Genomic DNA, 17,966 nt, shown 5'->3' on the forward strand with positions numbered 1-17,966 from the left:
ACCCCAAGCATACTTCCAAAGTTGTGGCAAAATGGCTTAAGGACAACAAAGTCAAGGTATTGGAGTGGCCATCACAAAGCCCTGACCTCAATCCTATAGAAAATGTGTGGGCAGAACTGAAAAAGTGTGTGCGAGCAAGGAGGCCTACAAACCTGACTCAAACCTGAGCTCTGTCAGGAGGAATGGGCCAAAATTCACCAAAATATTGTGGGAAGCTTGTGGAAGGCTACCTGAAACGTTTGACCCAAGTGAAACAATTTATAGGCAATGCTACCAAATACTAATTGAGTGTATGTAAACTTCTGTCCCACTGGGAATGTGATGAAAGAAACAAAAGCTTAAATAAATAATTCTCTCTACTATCATTCTGAAATGTCACATTCTTAAAATAAAGTGGTGATCCTAACTGACCTAAGACAGGGCATTTTTACTAGGATTAAATGTCAGGAATTGTGAAAAACTGAGTTTAAATGTATTTGACTAAGGTGTATGTAAACTTCCAACTTCAACTGTATGTAATGTACCCAGACCTCACCCTTTAAAGTTTCAACTAAAATTGTCCAAGATGAACTTGCTAGCTAGCTAACTTATATAGCCAACATTTGTCTATATTGATGCTGTTACAATAACCAAACAGGATAAACAAATAATTTGTGAAACCATGTGTTGCTTTTCCAAAAACGATCTATCAAGGTGAGCTCCCCGCCCACTCAGCCAATTAGCTCCCCGCCCACTCAGTGTGTCTTTTCAGACTTCCTAGTGTCAAGATCGTCTAACAGAGTGGACCAATGCGCAGCGTTGAATGCAAACATATTTATTCTCACTGAAGGCAACACGAACAAAACAACGAACGATACGTGACAGTTCACGGTTACCATAAACAGACTCGAAACAAAAACCCACAAACACGAATGAAAACCCGACTGTTTAAATATGGCTCCCAATCAGACCAACATAGAAATAAGTAACCTAGACCCACAACAAAAACATAGAAACTAACACCCTGGCTCAACATACGAGAGTCCCCCGAGCCAGGGCGTGACAGTACCCCCCCCTAAAGGCGCGGACTCCGACCGCGCCAACGAAACACAACAGGGGAGGGACCGGGTGGGCACTCCGCCTAGGCGGCGGATCCGGCTCCGGGCATGATCCCCACTCGCTCTCTAACCCCCCAAAGTACCCCTGGTCCAGTCTGGTCCTGCTGACCGGAGCTGGACTGCACACTGGTGGAGCGGATTGCTCTAGCTCCGGCGTAACGCATCTGACCGGCGCCGGACCAGGCACCAGTGGAACAGGCACGTGCCGTGCCGGACCGACGACGCACACCACTGGCTTGGTGTGGGGAACAGGCACGGGCCGTGCTGAACTGACGACGCACACCACTGGCTTGGTGTGGGGAGCAGGAGCGGGCCGGACAGGGCTGACGAAACGCACCACAGACTTGGTGCTGGGAGCAGGAATGGGCCGGACTGGGCTGGCGACGCGCACCACAGACCTGGTGCGGAGAGCAGGAACGGGCAGAGCCGGGCTGACGAGACGCACCACAGGCTTGGTGCGGGGAGCAGGAATGGGCCGGACTGGGCTGGCGACGCGCACCCCAGACCTGGTGCGGGGATCAGGAACGGGCAGAGCCGGGCTGACGAGACGCACCACAGACTTGATGCGGGGGAGCAGGAATGGGCCGGACTGGGCTGGCGACGCGCACCACAGACCTGGTGCGGGGAGCAGGAACGGGCAGAGCCGGGCTGACGAGACGCACCACAGACTTGATGCGGGGGAGCAGGAATGGGCCGGACTGAGCTGGCGACGCGCACCACAGACCTGGTGCGGAGAGCAGGAACGGGCAGAGCCGGGCTGACGAGACGCACCACAGACTTGGTGCGGGGAGCAGGAACAGACCGGACCGTACTCAGGGACACACACCACTGGCCCTACACCGGGATCTGGAACGGGCCGGACCGGACTGGTAACACACCCCAGTACCTTTCGCCGTGCCTCTACACCTTCCATCCCCTCTTCTACCAGTGGCCCCCGTAACCTGGCGGCCTCCTCTGCAACCCCGCTGGACCGCTCCATAGCGGCCTCCTGCTGCCCCGACGTCGTGAGCCCCCCCCTAAAAAATTTCTGGGGGTCTCTCCTCCCCGTGGGCCAGGCCTCCATCGTTCTCGCCCACCTCTCGCTCCTCTGTCTCCAACCCTCGTCACTCAGCTCCTCAATGGGCTTGACCCAGTCGAAGCTGCCACGGAGATCTGCCAGCGATTTCCCTGGCGATGGCTCCTCGACTCGCTGCTTGGTCCAGTTGTGGTGGGTTTTTCTGTCAAGATCGTCTAACAGAGTGGACCAATGCGCAGCGTTGAATGCAAACGTATTTATTCTCACTGAAGGCAACACGAACAAAACAACGAACGATACGTGACAGTTCACGGTTACCATAAACAGACTCGAAACAAAAACCCACAAACACGAATGAAAACCCGACTGTTTAAATATGGCTCCCAATCAGACCAACATAGAAATAAGTAACCTAGACCCACAACAAAAACATAGAAACTAACACCCTGGCTCAACATACGAGAGTCCCCCGAGCCAGGGCGTGACACCTAGTTGTTTGACATGAGAGAAAAAGTACTTTTACTCAGATATTGAGCATTGTTATTGGGAAAGAAATATTGTGGGTGATGTTTTAGTCACTCAAAGGGCTATTTTACATGGTAATAAGAATTATTGTTCAGGACCTTAAATCATGTTTAGTATGTTTTTGTGTTTTTTACGTATTTTTCTTTTTGTATGTTTTTGGGGGGGGTATTTCTAAGAATGGGGGTTTCAAAGAAAGTGATCGCACTTGTAAAGTGGGATATGCAGTATTGTATTTATGATCCCAAAGTGTCCAGAAACACTGATTAACATGTACTGTATAATATAACTTAAGTTGTAACACATGTATGGATTGTTCATACTTAACTATGTGGTATGAATGCATAGTTAATGTGTTTAGCCTTTCCAACTAGATTAATGTGAAGAAAGAATGAAGGGTTGTGGGTTCGATTCCCACAGGGGACCAGTATGAAAATGTATGCACTCACTAACTGTAAGTCGCTCTGGATAAGAGCGTCTGCTAAATTACTAAAATGTAATTTATTTATACATGATTAACTGTGCCACCTGCGCATGGAGGTCAACTCAAGTTTTTGGTAGTTTGGAAGGAAAAAATAATAGTTGTACTGGAATTAATACACTGCTGAAGGCAGTGGACCCTTTGATATGAAGCATTTGTTTGTTATAAATGTGTACATTTGCTAGAGTTGAACAATAGAGTAAAACACAGACGGTATCAAATGAAAAGTGCATTTTGACATTATTACTCTGGATCAGGAGATATATTTATCCTAGCCTGGTAGCAGATTCGTATGTTCTTTATCCAACTCTTCTGCCAGTCATTGTATGCCATAAAATGTTGCTTACACGGCAGTGGAGTTGGTTATAAAGCACAAACTGGGCTGGTACCAGGCTATATTTGCCTCTCCTGTTGCTGTATATATTAGTAGCCTACCAATTGCTGTTGTTTTGTTCCAAATCATCTCTCAAACCCACACTCATCCATGTGACTGATACTGAAAGGGATTAAAATTGAGGCCATTCCCTGGTGATGGGAAGATTGAATAATGTATTTCTGTGTATTTTTATGTACAAGGAACAAATTAAGGAGAGTGGTGAAACTCTAAACACTTATAGCTACCAATTTTGATGACAATTTTGACTGATCTCATTTATTCTACCCTCCTTCTACCCCTTTACTTTATTTTGTAAACTAGAGGTAAATTATAAAGTCAAATAATATTTGTAAATGTTTATGGTATGTATTTATGTGAAATGATGATGACTTTGGGAAAATATTTTACCTTCAGTGTTTTTTTCAGAGAATAAAAACAATTAATTGATTGTATGTGAACATTTGAACCCAAAATGTGCGTCTTGTATCTTACATTATTAGAGGACTTCTATTGGGACCTGAAACTGTTAGCAGCCCTGGACAGAAATCAATAGTTCCAGAAAACATTGTTTCAGTCCAAATCACTAGGCCAATCAATCTGAAGTGGCATTAAAATGGCACTGAGGCACAAAAACGAATCGATGCCAGTGCTCTTTGCATTCCCACTGCTTCTTGGGGAGAGGAAAATCAATATACCAAGTCAATAGTGCTCCAACAGGTAATTGTCAGAGGGGTTTGGACATGGAGAGAAGGGCTTCAGTCCTGATGATGGTTGAATGCAAGTGATTGCTGCAGCAAAACTGCAAAAATGATTTTGTTATGTCAGGTATATGACCTAAAACAGACAGTATCTGTTTTCTTTGTCATATGTATTACTTTAAATGCATTTGATTTGGTTTTGATTTTGGCAAGAAAGACTGGAGACCCCTACTTACTCTATTTGGAATATGAAAACACTGTGTACCTTAGTGTGTGTGTCTCACCTGTTCCCCCCATATTCTCGGTCTGATTATCTCCATTCCTCTCCTTCCCTTTCATATCCCTCAGTACACTACTATTCCACTACCAGGAGTGGGTTTCATGTCAAGGTCACATGCTTGCACTGCAACCTGGACTCAGGGGTAGATGTAATATATTAAACGTAAATCCTGAACACTCCAATTAGATATGTTTGGTTTCGTATGGTATGTATTCATTTGTGGATGTCCATCATCCATTTCATATGTTATGAATTACAATTAGTATGAAATGTTACAAATTGCAAGTCGTACAATATGTTACGAATTAGCAAAATATATGATATGTTACGAATACCGTTAGCTAGGCTAGGGATTAAGGTTAGGAGTTAGGTTAAAGGGTTAAGGTTAGGGGAAGGTTTAGTAGTTGCAAAGTTGCTAATTAGCTCAAAAGAAAATGGCTCTTTTAATCTTTATACATGATGTAATGAAGAGTAATATAAATATACAATTAACTGCAAGTTTTCATATTTTATTATTTGTACTTTATTTAGAATGGAACAAAAAAACAAGTGCTCAAGTTGGTGGTGATGATGATGATGATGATGATGATGATACATGACCAAATGTATGTGGATACCTGCTCATTGAACATTCCAAAATCACAGGCATTAATATGGAGTTTGTCCCCCCTTTGCTGCTATAACAGCCTCCACTCTTCTAGGAAGGCTTTCCACTAGATGTTGAAACGTTGCTGCAGGGACTTGCTTCAATTCAGCCACAAGAGCATTAGTGAGGTTGGGCACTGATGTTGGGCGATTAGGCCTGGCTCACAGTCGGCGTTCCAATTCATCCCAAGGGTGTTCGATTGAATTGAATTGATTTTGGGTAACAGACATATACAACCAAAGGTACAATGTGGACCCAGAGGATATCTCTTAAAAGTATGAATTAAAACGCTTCCAAAGTGGTCCTCGATGGTAAAAACAGTAACACATATAATGATCAAAAGACAAAATTACAAACAACCATAAATACATTAATTTAAATTGACATCCTTGAAAGTGGCACTATTCACTGGACTAACCTTAAAATTCAACCATATTAATTTCACATTTCGACCTTAAAAAACAATATATTCATTGCACATCATACCTATCATTCAAATAAATACACCTGACCAGTAGTAGGGGGCATACATTTTGAAAACCAGTTTTTTAAAGCTACTTCTACTTTTTCTTTGCTTGATCTCCAAGGGGAGGCTATTCCATAGACAGTTGGCATTGAGCATGGTGATCTTAGGCTTGTGTGCGGCTGCTCGCCCATGGAAACCCATTTCATGAAGCTCCCGGTGAACAGTTCTTGCGCTGAAATTGCTTCCAGAGGCAGTTTGGAATTCGGTCGTGAGTGTTGCAACCGAGGACAGACGATTTTTACGCGCTTCAGCACTCGGCGGTCCCGTTCTGTGAGCTTGGGTGGCCTACCACTACGCGGCTGAGCCGTTGTTGCTCCTAGACGTTTCCACTTCACAATATCAGCACTTACAGTTGACCTGGGCAGCTCTAGCAGGGCAGACATTTGACTTACTGACTTGTTGGAAAGGTGGCATCCTATGACGGTGCCATGTTGAAAGTCACCGAGCTCTTCAGTAAGGACATTCTACTGTCAATGTTTGTCTATGGAGATTGCATGGCTGTGTGTCCGATTGTATACACATGTCAGCAACGGGTGTGGCTGAAATAACAGTCCACTAATTTGAAGGGGGTGTCCACATACTTTTGTATATATATATATAATGTACCCATCTATAGGCTAAAGCTTCTGTCATGAATATGCCTACAAATTAGCACATAGGCCTAATTGAATGGTAATGAAGTTACAACAGCATCCTAACATGTTTTTGCTTTAGAAAAATAATAATACAGGTTTCTTGATGTGCATATCACCAGCGCCGGCAAGGCAGTAGCTTGCGCAGTTATCTCCACAGCGGGCCATGTCACAACCCGACCAACAGCACAAACTACTACCTCAGCCGGAGCACAGTGGAAAGGAACGAACCAGTGGTGTCATCCGTATGTCTGCCTCCTGTCCAAACGGTTCAGAATGACCATATGAATGAACGGTTCCATGATGGCGAAGTTCCATGTGTCGTTAAGCACGTCCCATGCGTAAAATGCAGTTGAAACCCCACCCAAGTCCCCGACCGACCCAGTCTCCTGATTTCACTGCCCTTCCCCTAAAATGACCTGGCTGGACATTGCATCATGTCTCGGCCAAGTTCTCGTTTGACCTAGGATACAGAGCGTTTGACTGTGTATTAACGGCAGTGGTTTCTTAATTTTTTTATCCAAAGAGAAATATTTCATTATCGACGATTGATTGGATAGGCTACTGAACATCCACGTGCCGTTTTCAACCGCATCAACCTACCTGGGGTCCCGAATGAAAGATGCGACATATCACAGATCATAGGAATTAATATAGGGATAATATTGAATGCCGTTATAGCCTAATAGTTTACAACAAAGCTATATCACAATCCAATAATTAAGAACAGTTAAATGGCATGCACACAAAACCACCTTATAATTGTGATTGGTTGATCCAGTCCAGCAATGCAATATTGTCTTGTGCGCACACCGTATTTGTCGGTGCAGGTAGCAGCCAACCATCTCCCCATCTCCTCTATCAAGAAAAAATAAAGCAGAACAATGATATGCGCTGTAGAGCTTTTAAGAAAAATACACGCGCAATTCAGTCTAGCACAGCCACGCGCACGTTGCCGCATAGTCTACAAGTATGTTCCAGCTCCTTCCCGCGATCCGTGTGGAAACTGAAGGAGTATGCAATCAACTGTGGATAAAATTCGCGGGAAACGTCAGACTGGGCGTAAAGCACCGCGCACCAGCTCCATTCGTATTGGGTTGTGGGAAAGGGAGTATTTCAATTCATGCGCAAAATGTTGGCCATTGCGATATTGGGTGAAATTCTAAAATGCACCAGACCAATTCTGAAGAAGTCTGTAATAAATAAGCAAGTCAGACAAATGGTCATCCATGTTTGTGCTTGTTTGTTCGGAGCTTCAACACTTAAGAATCTCAGACAAAATATGTTTTAGTATAGTATGAATAGAACATCATATCCAGTCATGGTCCAGCTTCAACCACAAGAGGGCATCTATTTCCAACTTCTCTGTTGAGCCAGGAATGCTCCCGTGTTATACATTTACCTCCAGAGGGCACGAATACCCAAGCAGTCATTATCAATCGAGTTACATCTATAGCCTACACAACCTTATGCATTTGGTAATTTCCAATAGTTTACAAAAAAAAAAAGAGTACTAGGCTTTACACAACTTTATTGAAGTGTGTGTATAAATACACATGCACATTTCAAATGTAAACCCAAGTGAACTCAAGCGCAGCCAAACCTGGAAACCCCCATGTCATGCAAAGGATGCCTGAATGTATTCACCTTTACAAAAAAAAAGTCTATTATAACATCCTTTAAAAAAGATCCAATCCCCCAGAAGAGAAGAGCACAGGTAAGAATTCTGGGTGTGTTCAATATGGCCTATATAGGGCACTACTTTTGACTGGAGCTCTATGCAGTATAGGGGGCCATTTCAGACTCAACCCTGAACTAGTGGACTATAAAGCCAAATCCCCATTATATCTTCGGTCTTGCCAATGTCTTTAAATATATATATTTTTTATTATTAAACGCTTACATATAAATAAATAAATGTTATCAAATGTACACTCACAGAGTGAACTCTTATGTACAGTATTATATAGCCTATATGTAAATCACCACATCTCACCCACTCAGGCTGATCAGTAATCCCACCCATCCCTCCCGCCCTCTCCAGAGAAAGACCCTACTCCATGCTCCAACCACAATGAAGCATTATTTTCCCTTGGAAGAGAGGACACATACAGCAGTACCCAGGTATTCCTATCAAAGGCAATGAACCCCCTACTATTTCCCCCTCACATTAAACCAAAGCAAGAAAAGAAGAAGCAAAAAAACTACCTGGCCTTACAAGTGGATCAGTTCAATAGTCATTCAGCATACACTCCGCCCCTCATTGACTTTTTTTTTCAAAAATTGGTTAATTTCCGGTAGCAGCGGTTGCTATTCATGGATGTTTCTGATGGGGACAGCAAAGATAAGGTGTGAGGGTGTGTACAAAGTTTTCCTGTGAGTGTATGAATGAGTTTCAGCTCGTATCTGTGTCCTGTTCAAGTGTGTGTGTGTTTGAGGGCCATGCACAGACAGCGTGACGTAATAATGTGCAAAGAAAAGGCTACAATCTGAGATTAAGAGTTAAGGCTGAGGTGATCCAACCAAGAGACAACAATCTAATGTATCACCAATATTCATAATCTCAAAAAAGCCTCTAGAAGGAGCAGGTAGTGGAGGAGAGCCTAAAAAAGCCATGTAAAGCTAGCAATGCAACATACAGCCTGAGAGAGAGGTGGGTCCGTTCCAGAAAAGCCCCTACCTCCTAAACAAACATGTCTCCTAATCACTCATGCAGATCTGAAAGAATTGGGTGTGAGCAATATGCTAGTAGCTCCACCTCCACCTCATGTGAAAGGTAAGGTGAATTCTTCGCCCCCCATTTCTCATACCTATCTGATCATTTCAGATCTACAAAAGTGTCTAGGGGTTTAGGGGTTGTTTCTGGACCTTGACCTTGGCTTCATGTGGCTAGGATGATACTTACTGTAGGGACCAGCAGAAGAAAAAAAACAACAGAACTTAATCATAAGGCTCATATTGTATACATTAGTTATGTGTCTAAAATGCAAGCCTACCACATGACTGGTTTGGCTGTTTTACATTATAAAATGTATGTTGGTCTTCCTCCTCACATACACAAAGCAGAGCAGGAGGGCTGATCTAGGATCAGGTCCCCCCTGTCCATATAACCTTATTCATTATGCTCCTAAATGCAAAAATGATCCTAGATCAGCACTCCTACTCTACACGGAGCCAATATGTGTGGATGCGTGTTCTGTTGAGCACAGTGTTTAAAGGCAGCGTTCAAAGCGTTTTAACGACCCTGGCTCAGAGTAATTTGTAAAACAATTTCAGTACGTGGCACTAATATACGATTCATAAAAAAAAAAAATGGGGTGGAGGTGATTGTGTAACAAAATGAAAGTATTAGGACGAATTCCCAAAAAAGCTTCAGAGTATCATGAAAACCTAATAATAATTCAGTCTTCAGGCCTTGCTTAATAATAATGGTAAAATGGTATGGCAATGCATTGCTCTCTCAAAAATATTTTTTTGAAACAAAAGATAAGCAGGTGGGTGGGAGGGAGGGAGTATCAGTTCGAAGCAGCGACACCACTGCACTGTGACATTCTGTGTTTTATACTATGATGAACTGAACTCCGTAATGCAGGCCTTCCTAAAGCTTCTAATGGATCTATTTGATTTCAGTATGATGTCATTGTTCAAAATCAGAACAGAGCTTTACATTTTTTTTCCTCCAGAGTGGATGATTCATGTAGAATGGACATGGAGGAGACTCACTGCGACCTGGATAAGACCGGTCGGTCAGACCACAGACATCTATAGGCCCTGATTGCTTTAGTAATGTTGCTTGGGTGTTCCAGCACTGACTAACTTCTCAGTGGACAGTTTCCCCTGGTAGCCCACTCTTTGTAGGGCTGGATGGGGTCATAGCGCAGCCTCAGGGCTGGCCCACTGCTCTGTCTGTCGATATGGCTTTGGATGGATATTCCTGTCTCCGTTTCTCCAGCTCAGTTGGTTTTCATGGTGACGTCACAGCTAGGCTCCTGCTCCTCCTGCTTTTTCTCATTCTTATTGTCATTGACATCCTCTTTGTCACTCTGGACTGAAGCAGAGGCCCGCTGGGTTGAGGCGACGCTCTTCCTCTCCTCCTTCCCTTCTCCGTTCTCCTCCACCTCCTCTCTCTCCTCCTCCTCTCGGTCCAGATCGAAGTAGCCTGTTCCTTTCACTGTGTCCTGGCGCTGGTAGAACAGCACGTACGCTGCTTTGGACTGAACAAACACACACACACAGTTACACACAGCAGCACAGTAACTTGATATACAGTGTAGTTATAACAAAATGAAACTTGAGAACTGAAAAGCTATATCCAAATTGTTATAACATCATACACATTCAGGATGCAGGTTAATGGCTTACAGTACAGTATAATATGAAGTGCACATTCAATTCACACTGGGCAGTGCTGTGTATCTGACAAGATGTTAGAGGACCATGAAACTCACCACTATCTGATCTTCGTTGGCTGGAGAGACACTGCTGTCGTCAAAGTTGTACCACTTGCCATCATCCTTGTTCTTCGCATAAGCAGTATCTAAGTGTCCCAAAAATAAGATGAGAAGATCAGCATTTGTCTGCTACAAGCAAGCATTGAATTAAGACTGTTGGTTCAACTTCCTTGTTTGAATCAACTCGGAAAACACTATGGCTAGCAATGTCTGAATGTACAATTTTGAATACACATTACGTTCAAACGACGTCGTCTGCGCTTCTAGTGTTAATGACTAAATTGTCAAATAAGGAGACTTAAAATCAGACTTACAGTGTCCTCCTCCCATGCCTCCGTAGTGGTTGGAGACCGCAATGAGATCGTAGCGACAGGGACCAGTATTAGGGTCGATCAGGAACTCTGACATTTCCATGTCACTGGAGAGAGAATCACACAAAGAACCATTCATGAGGGGGAGCATTCCTTGTTTTCTCTTCAAGAGATATTCAACATTTGTATAAGTGATTTACAACTTAAAGGGATACTTCATTTTGGCAATGAGGCATTTAACTGCTTCCCCAGAGTCAGATTAACTTGTGGATACCATTTTTATGTCTGTGTCCTGTATGAAGGAAGTTAGAGGTTGTTTTGCGAGCCAATGCTAACTAGCTTTAGCACAATGACTGGAAGTGTTTAAAAAAAAAAATTATTTCACCTTTATTTAACTAGGCAAGTCAGTTAAGAACAACATCAACCCTGCAAGCAATTCAAGACTCTATTATTATGGTGGGAGATTATAATACCGTTTTAAATAGCTCAATGGACCGTAAAGCAAATCACACTACAAACTATCACCCTCATGCTCTTAAGGAAATCGTGAATGTCATGGATACATTACAACTAGTAGATATATGGAGGCTTAAATGTCCTGATCTAGTGAGATATGCATGGCGGAGACTCAATCAAGCTAGTCGTCTTGACTTCTTTCTTATGTCATTCTCGTTGGCACCAAAAGTTTTAAAAGTGTTGATAGGGGACAGAATGCGGTCAGACCATCATATAATTGGCATATACATTACTCTTACTGAATTTCCAAGTGGGCGAGGAAATTGTAAATTTAATAAAAGATGATAACTTGTTTTTAACTAGGACAGAGGAATTTATAACTGATTTTTTTCCGACATAACATAGGTACAGCAAATGCCCCTTATTGTATGGTACACTTTTAAATGTGCCTTTAGAGGCCATGCAATTCAGTACTCATCTCGAAAACAAAAGCAATTTAGGTCAAAAGAGTCCCATACAAAGGAAATAGAAGGTCTAACAGAACAGATAGATAGCAATAAAAACTAACATAGAGGATCAGAATAAATTAGAGGAAACACAAAAAGAAATGGAGAAACTTATTCAAGAAAGATCAAGTGTAATATATTATAAAAAATAAAGCTAACTGGATGGAATATGGGGAAAAATGCACCATATTCTTTTTTTAATCTTCAACATAGAAATGCTACCAAAAATAATTTACTGAAACAGGTTACAAATGACGGAGTCACCCATGATTCACCAAATTATATTTTGAAGGAAGAAACAAAGTACTTTAAGCATACGTTTTCGTTTCAGTCGCCTTCATCTCCACTAACTGAAGCTAATTGTAGAGATTTTTTTATTCTATTGATAATGTAAAATTAACAGCCATACAGAAAGACTCATAGGAGGTGAAATTACAGAGGAGGAACTTCTGGATGCAATTAAAGACTTTAAGTCCGGGAAAACTCTAGGGTTGGATGGCATACCAGTCGAGGTATACCAAACCTTTTTTGATATACTCAGAGGACGGTTATTAGCATGTTTTAACCACTCCTATGTAAATGGTAGATTATCAGACACTCAAGAAGGTCTGATTTATTATTACTGAAACAGGATACAAGTGGAAAATATAAAGATCCAGTCCATTAAAAAAATTGGAGGCCCCTTACACTTCAGTGATGTGATGCAAAATTTCTAGCAAAATGTATAGCGCATAGAATTAAAAAGGTATTGTCGGACATTATTAATTCTAATCAGACAGGTTTGGCTATTTCTCCGAAAGTTTTAAACTGTCAAGAGGAGTGAAACAAGGTTGTCCACTAACGGCATTCTATTTATTACGGCCATCGAAATGTTAGCTATTAAAATCAGATCCAACAATAATATCAAGGGATTAGAAATCCAGGGCTTAAAAACAAAGGTGTCATTGAACGCTGATGATTCATGTTTTCTTTTAAATCCAAAACTTAAATCCCTCCACAGCCTCAGAGGATCTAGATACACTTTCTAACCTCTCTTCGGATTACAACCAAATTATGATAAATGTACTATATTACGTATTGGATCACTAAAAAATTAAAAAAATTACATTACCATGTAGTTTACCAATAAAATGGTCTGATGGTGATGTGGATATACTCGGAATACATATCCCAAATGAAATAAATGATCTCTTTCCAATACATTTTAATAGAAAGTTAGCAAAAATAGATAAGATCTTGCTACCATGGAAAGGTAAATACCTGTAAATTTGTGGAAAAATCACCCTGATTAACTCTTTAGTATTATCCCAGTTTACCTATTTGCTTATGGTCTTGCCTACGCCTAGCGAACGGTTTTTTAAATTATATGAGAAAAAAAGATTCCATTTTATTTGGAACGGCAAGCCAGACAAAATTAAACGGGCCTATTTATATAATGAATATGAATTCGGAGGACAGAATCTGAAAAGTCAGTCAAATCGATCAATAATATAATAATACTTTTAGCAAAAATGTTTATTTTCAATTTACAATCTGTAGAAACAATGAGAATAGAAGGGTTGAGAACTTTTGTAAAACATCACAGTGCAGTTGAAAAATATATGGCAAATAGAAATCCAATATGGATGGTGTTAAGAGATAGATGGGTGGTGTTGAAGGATGGCACTAATAACAACAACTAATAACAACAAGATAACTAATGTAAAGCGTACTGTGTCCATAATAAGTATATAGGTTATAGGTTGAGAGCTTTTGTGAAAGAGCACAGTTAGAAAGATAGTCCCCTGTAGCTCAGTTGGTAGAGCATGGCGCTTGCAACACCAGGGTTGTGGGTTCGTTTCCCACGGGGGGCCAGTATGAAAATGTATGCACTCACTAACTAAGTCGCTCTGGATAAGAGCGTCTGCTAAATTACTAAAATGTAAATGGCATATAGAAGCAAACCAGATGGACATCATGAAAATGATCGGAGAGGATGAGGAAGTTCATGAGTAAAAACAAACAAAATAGAATTATTGTAAAATTGACTGTGTCCACAAAATGTATATAGTATGTATAAGCTGGAAGTAGAGGCCTAAGCATTGTTGTTCACTAGTTTACTCCAATTAGGGAAGGGGTGGTGGGGTTGGAAAGTAATAAAGGGAAATATATTTTTTAAAGGGTATATATATATATATATATATATAGTATGTATATGTATTTATATTTATGTATGTGCATGTATATGTATAAATACAGTCGTGGTCAAAAGTTTTGAGAATGACACAAGTATTGGTCTTCACAAAGTTCGCTGCTTCAGTGTTATGAGATATTTTGTCAGATGTTACTATGGTATACTGAAGTATAATTACAAGCATTCCATAAGTGTCAAAGGCTTTCATTGACAATTACATTAAGTTTATGCAAAGAGTCAATATTTGCAGTGTTGACCCTTCTTTTTCAAGACCTCTGCAATCCGCCCTAGCATGCTGTCAATTAACTTCTGGGCCACATCCTGACTGATGGCAGCCCATTCTTGCATAATCAATGCTTGGAGTTTGTCAGAATTTGTGGGTTTTTGTTTGTCCACCCGCCTCTTGAGGATCGACCAAAAGTTCTCAATGGGATTAAGGTCTGGGGAGTTTCCTGGCCATGGACCCAAAATGTCGATGTTTTGTTCGCCAAACCACTTAGTTATCACTTTTGCCTTATGGCAAGGTGCTCCATCATGCTGGAAAAGGCATTGGTCATCACCAAACTGTTATTGGATGGTTGGGAGAAGTTGCTCTCGGAGGATGTGTTGGTACCATTCTTTATTCATGGCTGTGTTCTTAGGCAAAATTGTGAGTGAGCCCACTCCCTTGGCTGAGAAGCAACCCCACACATGAATGGTCTCAGGATGCTTTACTGTTGGCATGACACAGGACTGATGGTAGCGCTCACCTTGTCTTCTCCGGACAAGGTATTTTCCGGATGCCCCAAACAATCGAAAAGGGGATTCAACAGAGAAAATGACTTTACCCCAGTCCTCAGCAGTCCAATGCCTGTACCTTTTTCAGAATATCAGTCTGTCCCTGATGTTTTCCTGGAGAGAAGTGGCTTCTTTGCTGCCCTTCTTGACACCAGGCCATCCTCCAAAAGTCTTCGCCTCACTGTGCGTGCAGATGCACTCACACCTGCCTGCTGACATTCCTGAGCAAGCTCTGCACTTGTGGTGCCCCGATCCCACAGCTGATTCAACTTTAGGAGACGGTCCTGGAGCTTGCTGGACTTTCTTGGGCGCCCTGATGCCTTCTTCACAACAATTGAACCTCACTCCTTGAAGTTCTTGATGATCCGATATATGGTTGATTTAGGTGCAATCTTACTAGCAGCAATATCCTTGCATGTGAAGCCCTTTTTGTGCAAAGTAATGATGACGGCACGTGTTTCCTTGCATGTAACCATGGTTAACAGAGGAAGAACAATGATGTCAAGCACCACCCTCCTTTTAAAGGTTCCAGTCTGTTATTCTAACTCAATCAGCATGACAGAGTGATCTCCAGCCTTGTCCTCGTCAACACTCTCACCTGTGTTAACGAGAGAATCACTGACATGATGGAGCTGGTCCTTTTGTGGCTGGGCTGAAATGCAGTGGCAATGTTTTTGGGGGATTAAGTTCATTTTCATGGCAAAGAGGGCCTTTGCAATTAGTTGCAATTCATCTGATCACTCTTCATGACATTCTGGAGTATATGCAAATTGCCATCATCAAAACTGAGGCAGCAGACTTTGTGAAAATTAATATTTGTGTCATTCTCAAAACTTTTGACCACGACTGTATATTTATATATATTTGCGAGAGAAAAAAACATATGGGGGATTGGAAGTGATGCAGATAATTACATTGATGGAAGTTACAATCTATCTGCAATATTAAAGCTGATCTAACCCCTAACAAAAAAAGAAGAAACTTTTTGCAATGACAGCCTACCCCGCCCAAAAGGTGTATGGGCATGCATTACATTTACATTTTACATTTTAGTCATTTAGCAGACGCTCTTATCCAGAGCGACTTACAGTTAGTATGCATGTTAGCAACTTCCTTCAAACTGCTCGCAGAGACATAAAAATGGTATCCTCGAGTTCATCGGACTCTGGGGAAGTAGAACAAAATCCTAAAGTATCCCTTTAAGTCTTAGGGGAACAGTGTTTTTAATTTACATAATTTACTTGTTAATAAACTTTGACATGACAGCTTATTTTTACAGAAAAGAATGGCCATCTGGTCAAAACCGTACCTGAGTGGGAAATCGACTAATGAATCCAGCTTGTCCCTCATGTATCTGCTGTAGGAGAAACGTTTCAGATGGATCACTAGGACTGGAGGCAGAGACCACAGGTCCAGCTTCTTAGTGGCCTGCTGGTGCTCCTTGCAGTTCGGACAGTACCTGGGATAGATGGATGAATTATTATATTTTATTTGACAATTTAAAAAAGCATACCCTTTCTTAGTACCTGAGACAGCCAGGATAAATTACACATCTGACAAAATTACAGAAGATTTTAGTTCTGGGTTAACCGAGACTAATACCATGTTAATTTGTATTTTGAGTAAACTATTCTTTTAAATGTTCATTATTTTCTCTATTAGCCTTGACAATATGAAGGTAAGTCTCACCATGGGTCCTCAGCTCCGAGCTTCTCTTTGGTGGTGAACAGCTCGATGCAGTCTTTCAGCTTGAAGAAGGCTTTCTTCTGAGGCTTATACTCCATGCTCTCATGCTTCTCAAAGTCCTGTTCACAGGCAGAGCGAGATTTTGGTTATTACTTATTTAGTACAGTATTATTACCATCAAAGGCTTAAAGAGAGACATTCGTTCTACAACAGTGTTTCCCAAGCCTCTCCTCGTTCTACAACAGTGTTTCCCAAGCCTCTCCTCAAATACCTCCAGCCATTCCAACTATTTGATCTACAAACTAGCACACCAGGTTTGGGAAAAACTGTTCTAGTTTGAATGCATAAGGACAGACACATAGACATCCATACAGAGGAGTCTGACATGAATTGATATACACTCCTTTCTGTATTTATTTAGACAGTGACGCAAAAATTTGTACATTTGGCTCTATACTCCAGCATTTTGGATTTGAGATCAAATGTTTTATATGAGGCGACAGTACAGAATGTCACCTGTCATAATGATGAGTGAGAAAGTTACAGAGGAACAAAGATCATACCCCCCAAAAAATGCTAACTTCTCACCATTACCAATAACAGGGGTGGTTAGCATTATCGGGGGAGGTATGATCTTTGTTTCTCAGTAACTTTCTCACGTATCATTATTCATAATTCATTCATGATTATCCATAATCATGGTACCATTCACATTCATGTAGAAGTTTATTCTTATTTACAATAAAAGTGACTCCAAAATGACAATACACTATTCACCATTCAGTTCCTATTGGGCAAAACATTATCCGAAACACAACCAAAACAAACTGCAAATGCATCCAACAAGTCTGTAGAGTCACAAGCTTGTTTTAGTCTAGGAATATGGGACCAAATACTAAACTTTTGACTACTTTAATACCCTATAAGTTAATTTGTCCAAATACTTATGAAAAAAAAGTATTCCAATTGGGGGACTAGATACATAGTGAATTCATTTCTAAATGGTAAAACATATGTATGAAACTACCCTCACCCCTTATATGAAACATTTGATCTCAAATAGAAAATGCTGGAGTATAGGGCCAAATTTACACATATTATCTTCACTGTCCAAATAAATACGGAGGGTAGTGTAGGTAAAATGGTTTCTAGTGTTAAAAGAGAGTAGAAAGCCTTACCTCTATGATACTCTCATCAAAGTGTTTCTTCTTTACCTCTGGTTCCCAGTCCAAAGAGAGATAGGACCTGTCTGTTACAGGAAGAAAGCAATATACCCTTTAAGACTCATTGTAAAGGTGAGAATGTAATAGAAAGAGAAAGGTGGATTGTGCAT

The 17,966-nt window shown here is 41.3% G+C and overlaps 1 protein-coding gene across 7 annotated transcripts in view; it reads right to left on the reverse strand.

Moving 5' to 3' along the window:
* Nucleotides 1–8,555: 8,555 nt before the first annotated feature.
* LOC121554823 (ubiquitin carboxyl-terminal hydrolase 15-like) overlaps nucleotides 8,556–17,966 on the reverse strand; it is a 44,191-nt gene continuing 34,780 nt past the window's right edge. For all 7 annotated transcript variants that reach the window (XM_045212134.1, XM_041868509.2, XM_045212133.1 and 4 more), the window contains 6 exons: nucleotides 17,812–17,882; nucleotides 16,637–16,752; nucleotides 16,257–16,406; nucleotides 11,039–11,142; nucleotides 10,722–10,810; nucleotides 8,556–10,487 (listed from right to left, as the gene is read on the reverse strand). In XM_045212134.1, coding sequence (XP_045068069.1) covers nucleotides 10,227–10,487; nucleotides 10,722–10,810; nucleotides 11,039–11,142; nucleotides 16,257–16,406; nucleotides 16,637–16,752; nucleotides 17,812–17,882 — 791 coding nt within the window. In that variant the 3' untranslated portion in view covers nucleotides 8,556–10,226. The remainder of the gene's footprint in view (nucleotides 10,488–10,721; nucleotides 10,811–11,038; nucleotides 11,143–16,256; nucleotides 16,407–16,636; nucleotides 16,753–17,811; nucleotides 17,883–17,966) is intronic.

This window comes from Coregonus clupeaformis, chromosome 40 (genome assembly GCF_020615455.1).
Source record: "Coregonus clupeaformis isolate EN_2021a chromosome 40, ASM2061545v1, whole genome shotgun sequence".
In the NCBI taxonomy this organism is placed as follows: Eukaryota; Metazoa; Chordata; class Actinopteri; order Salmoniformes; family Salmonidae; genus Coregonus; species Coregonus clupeaformis.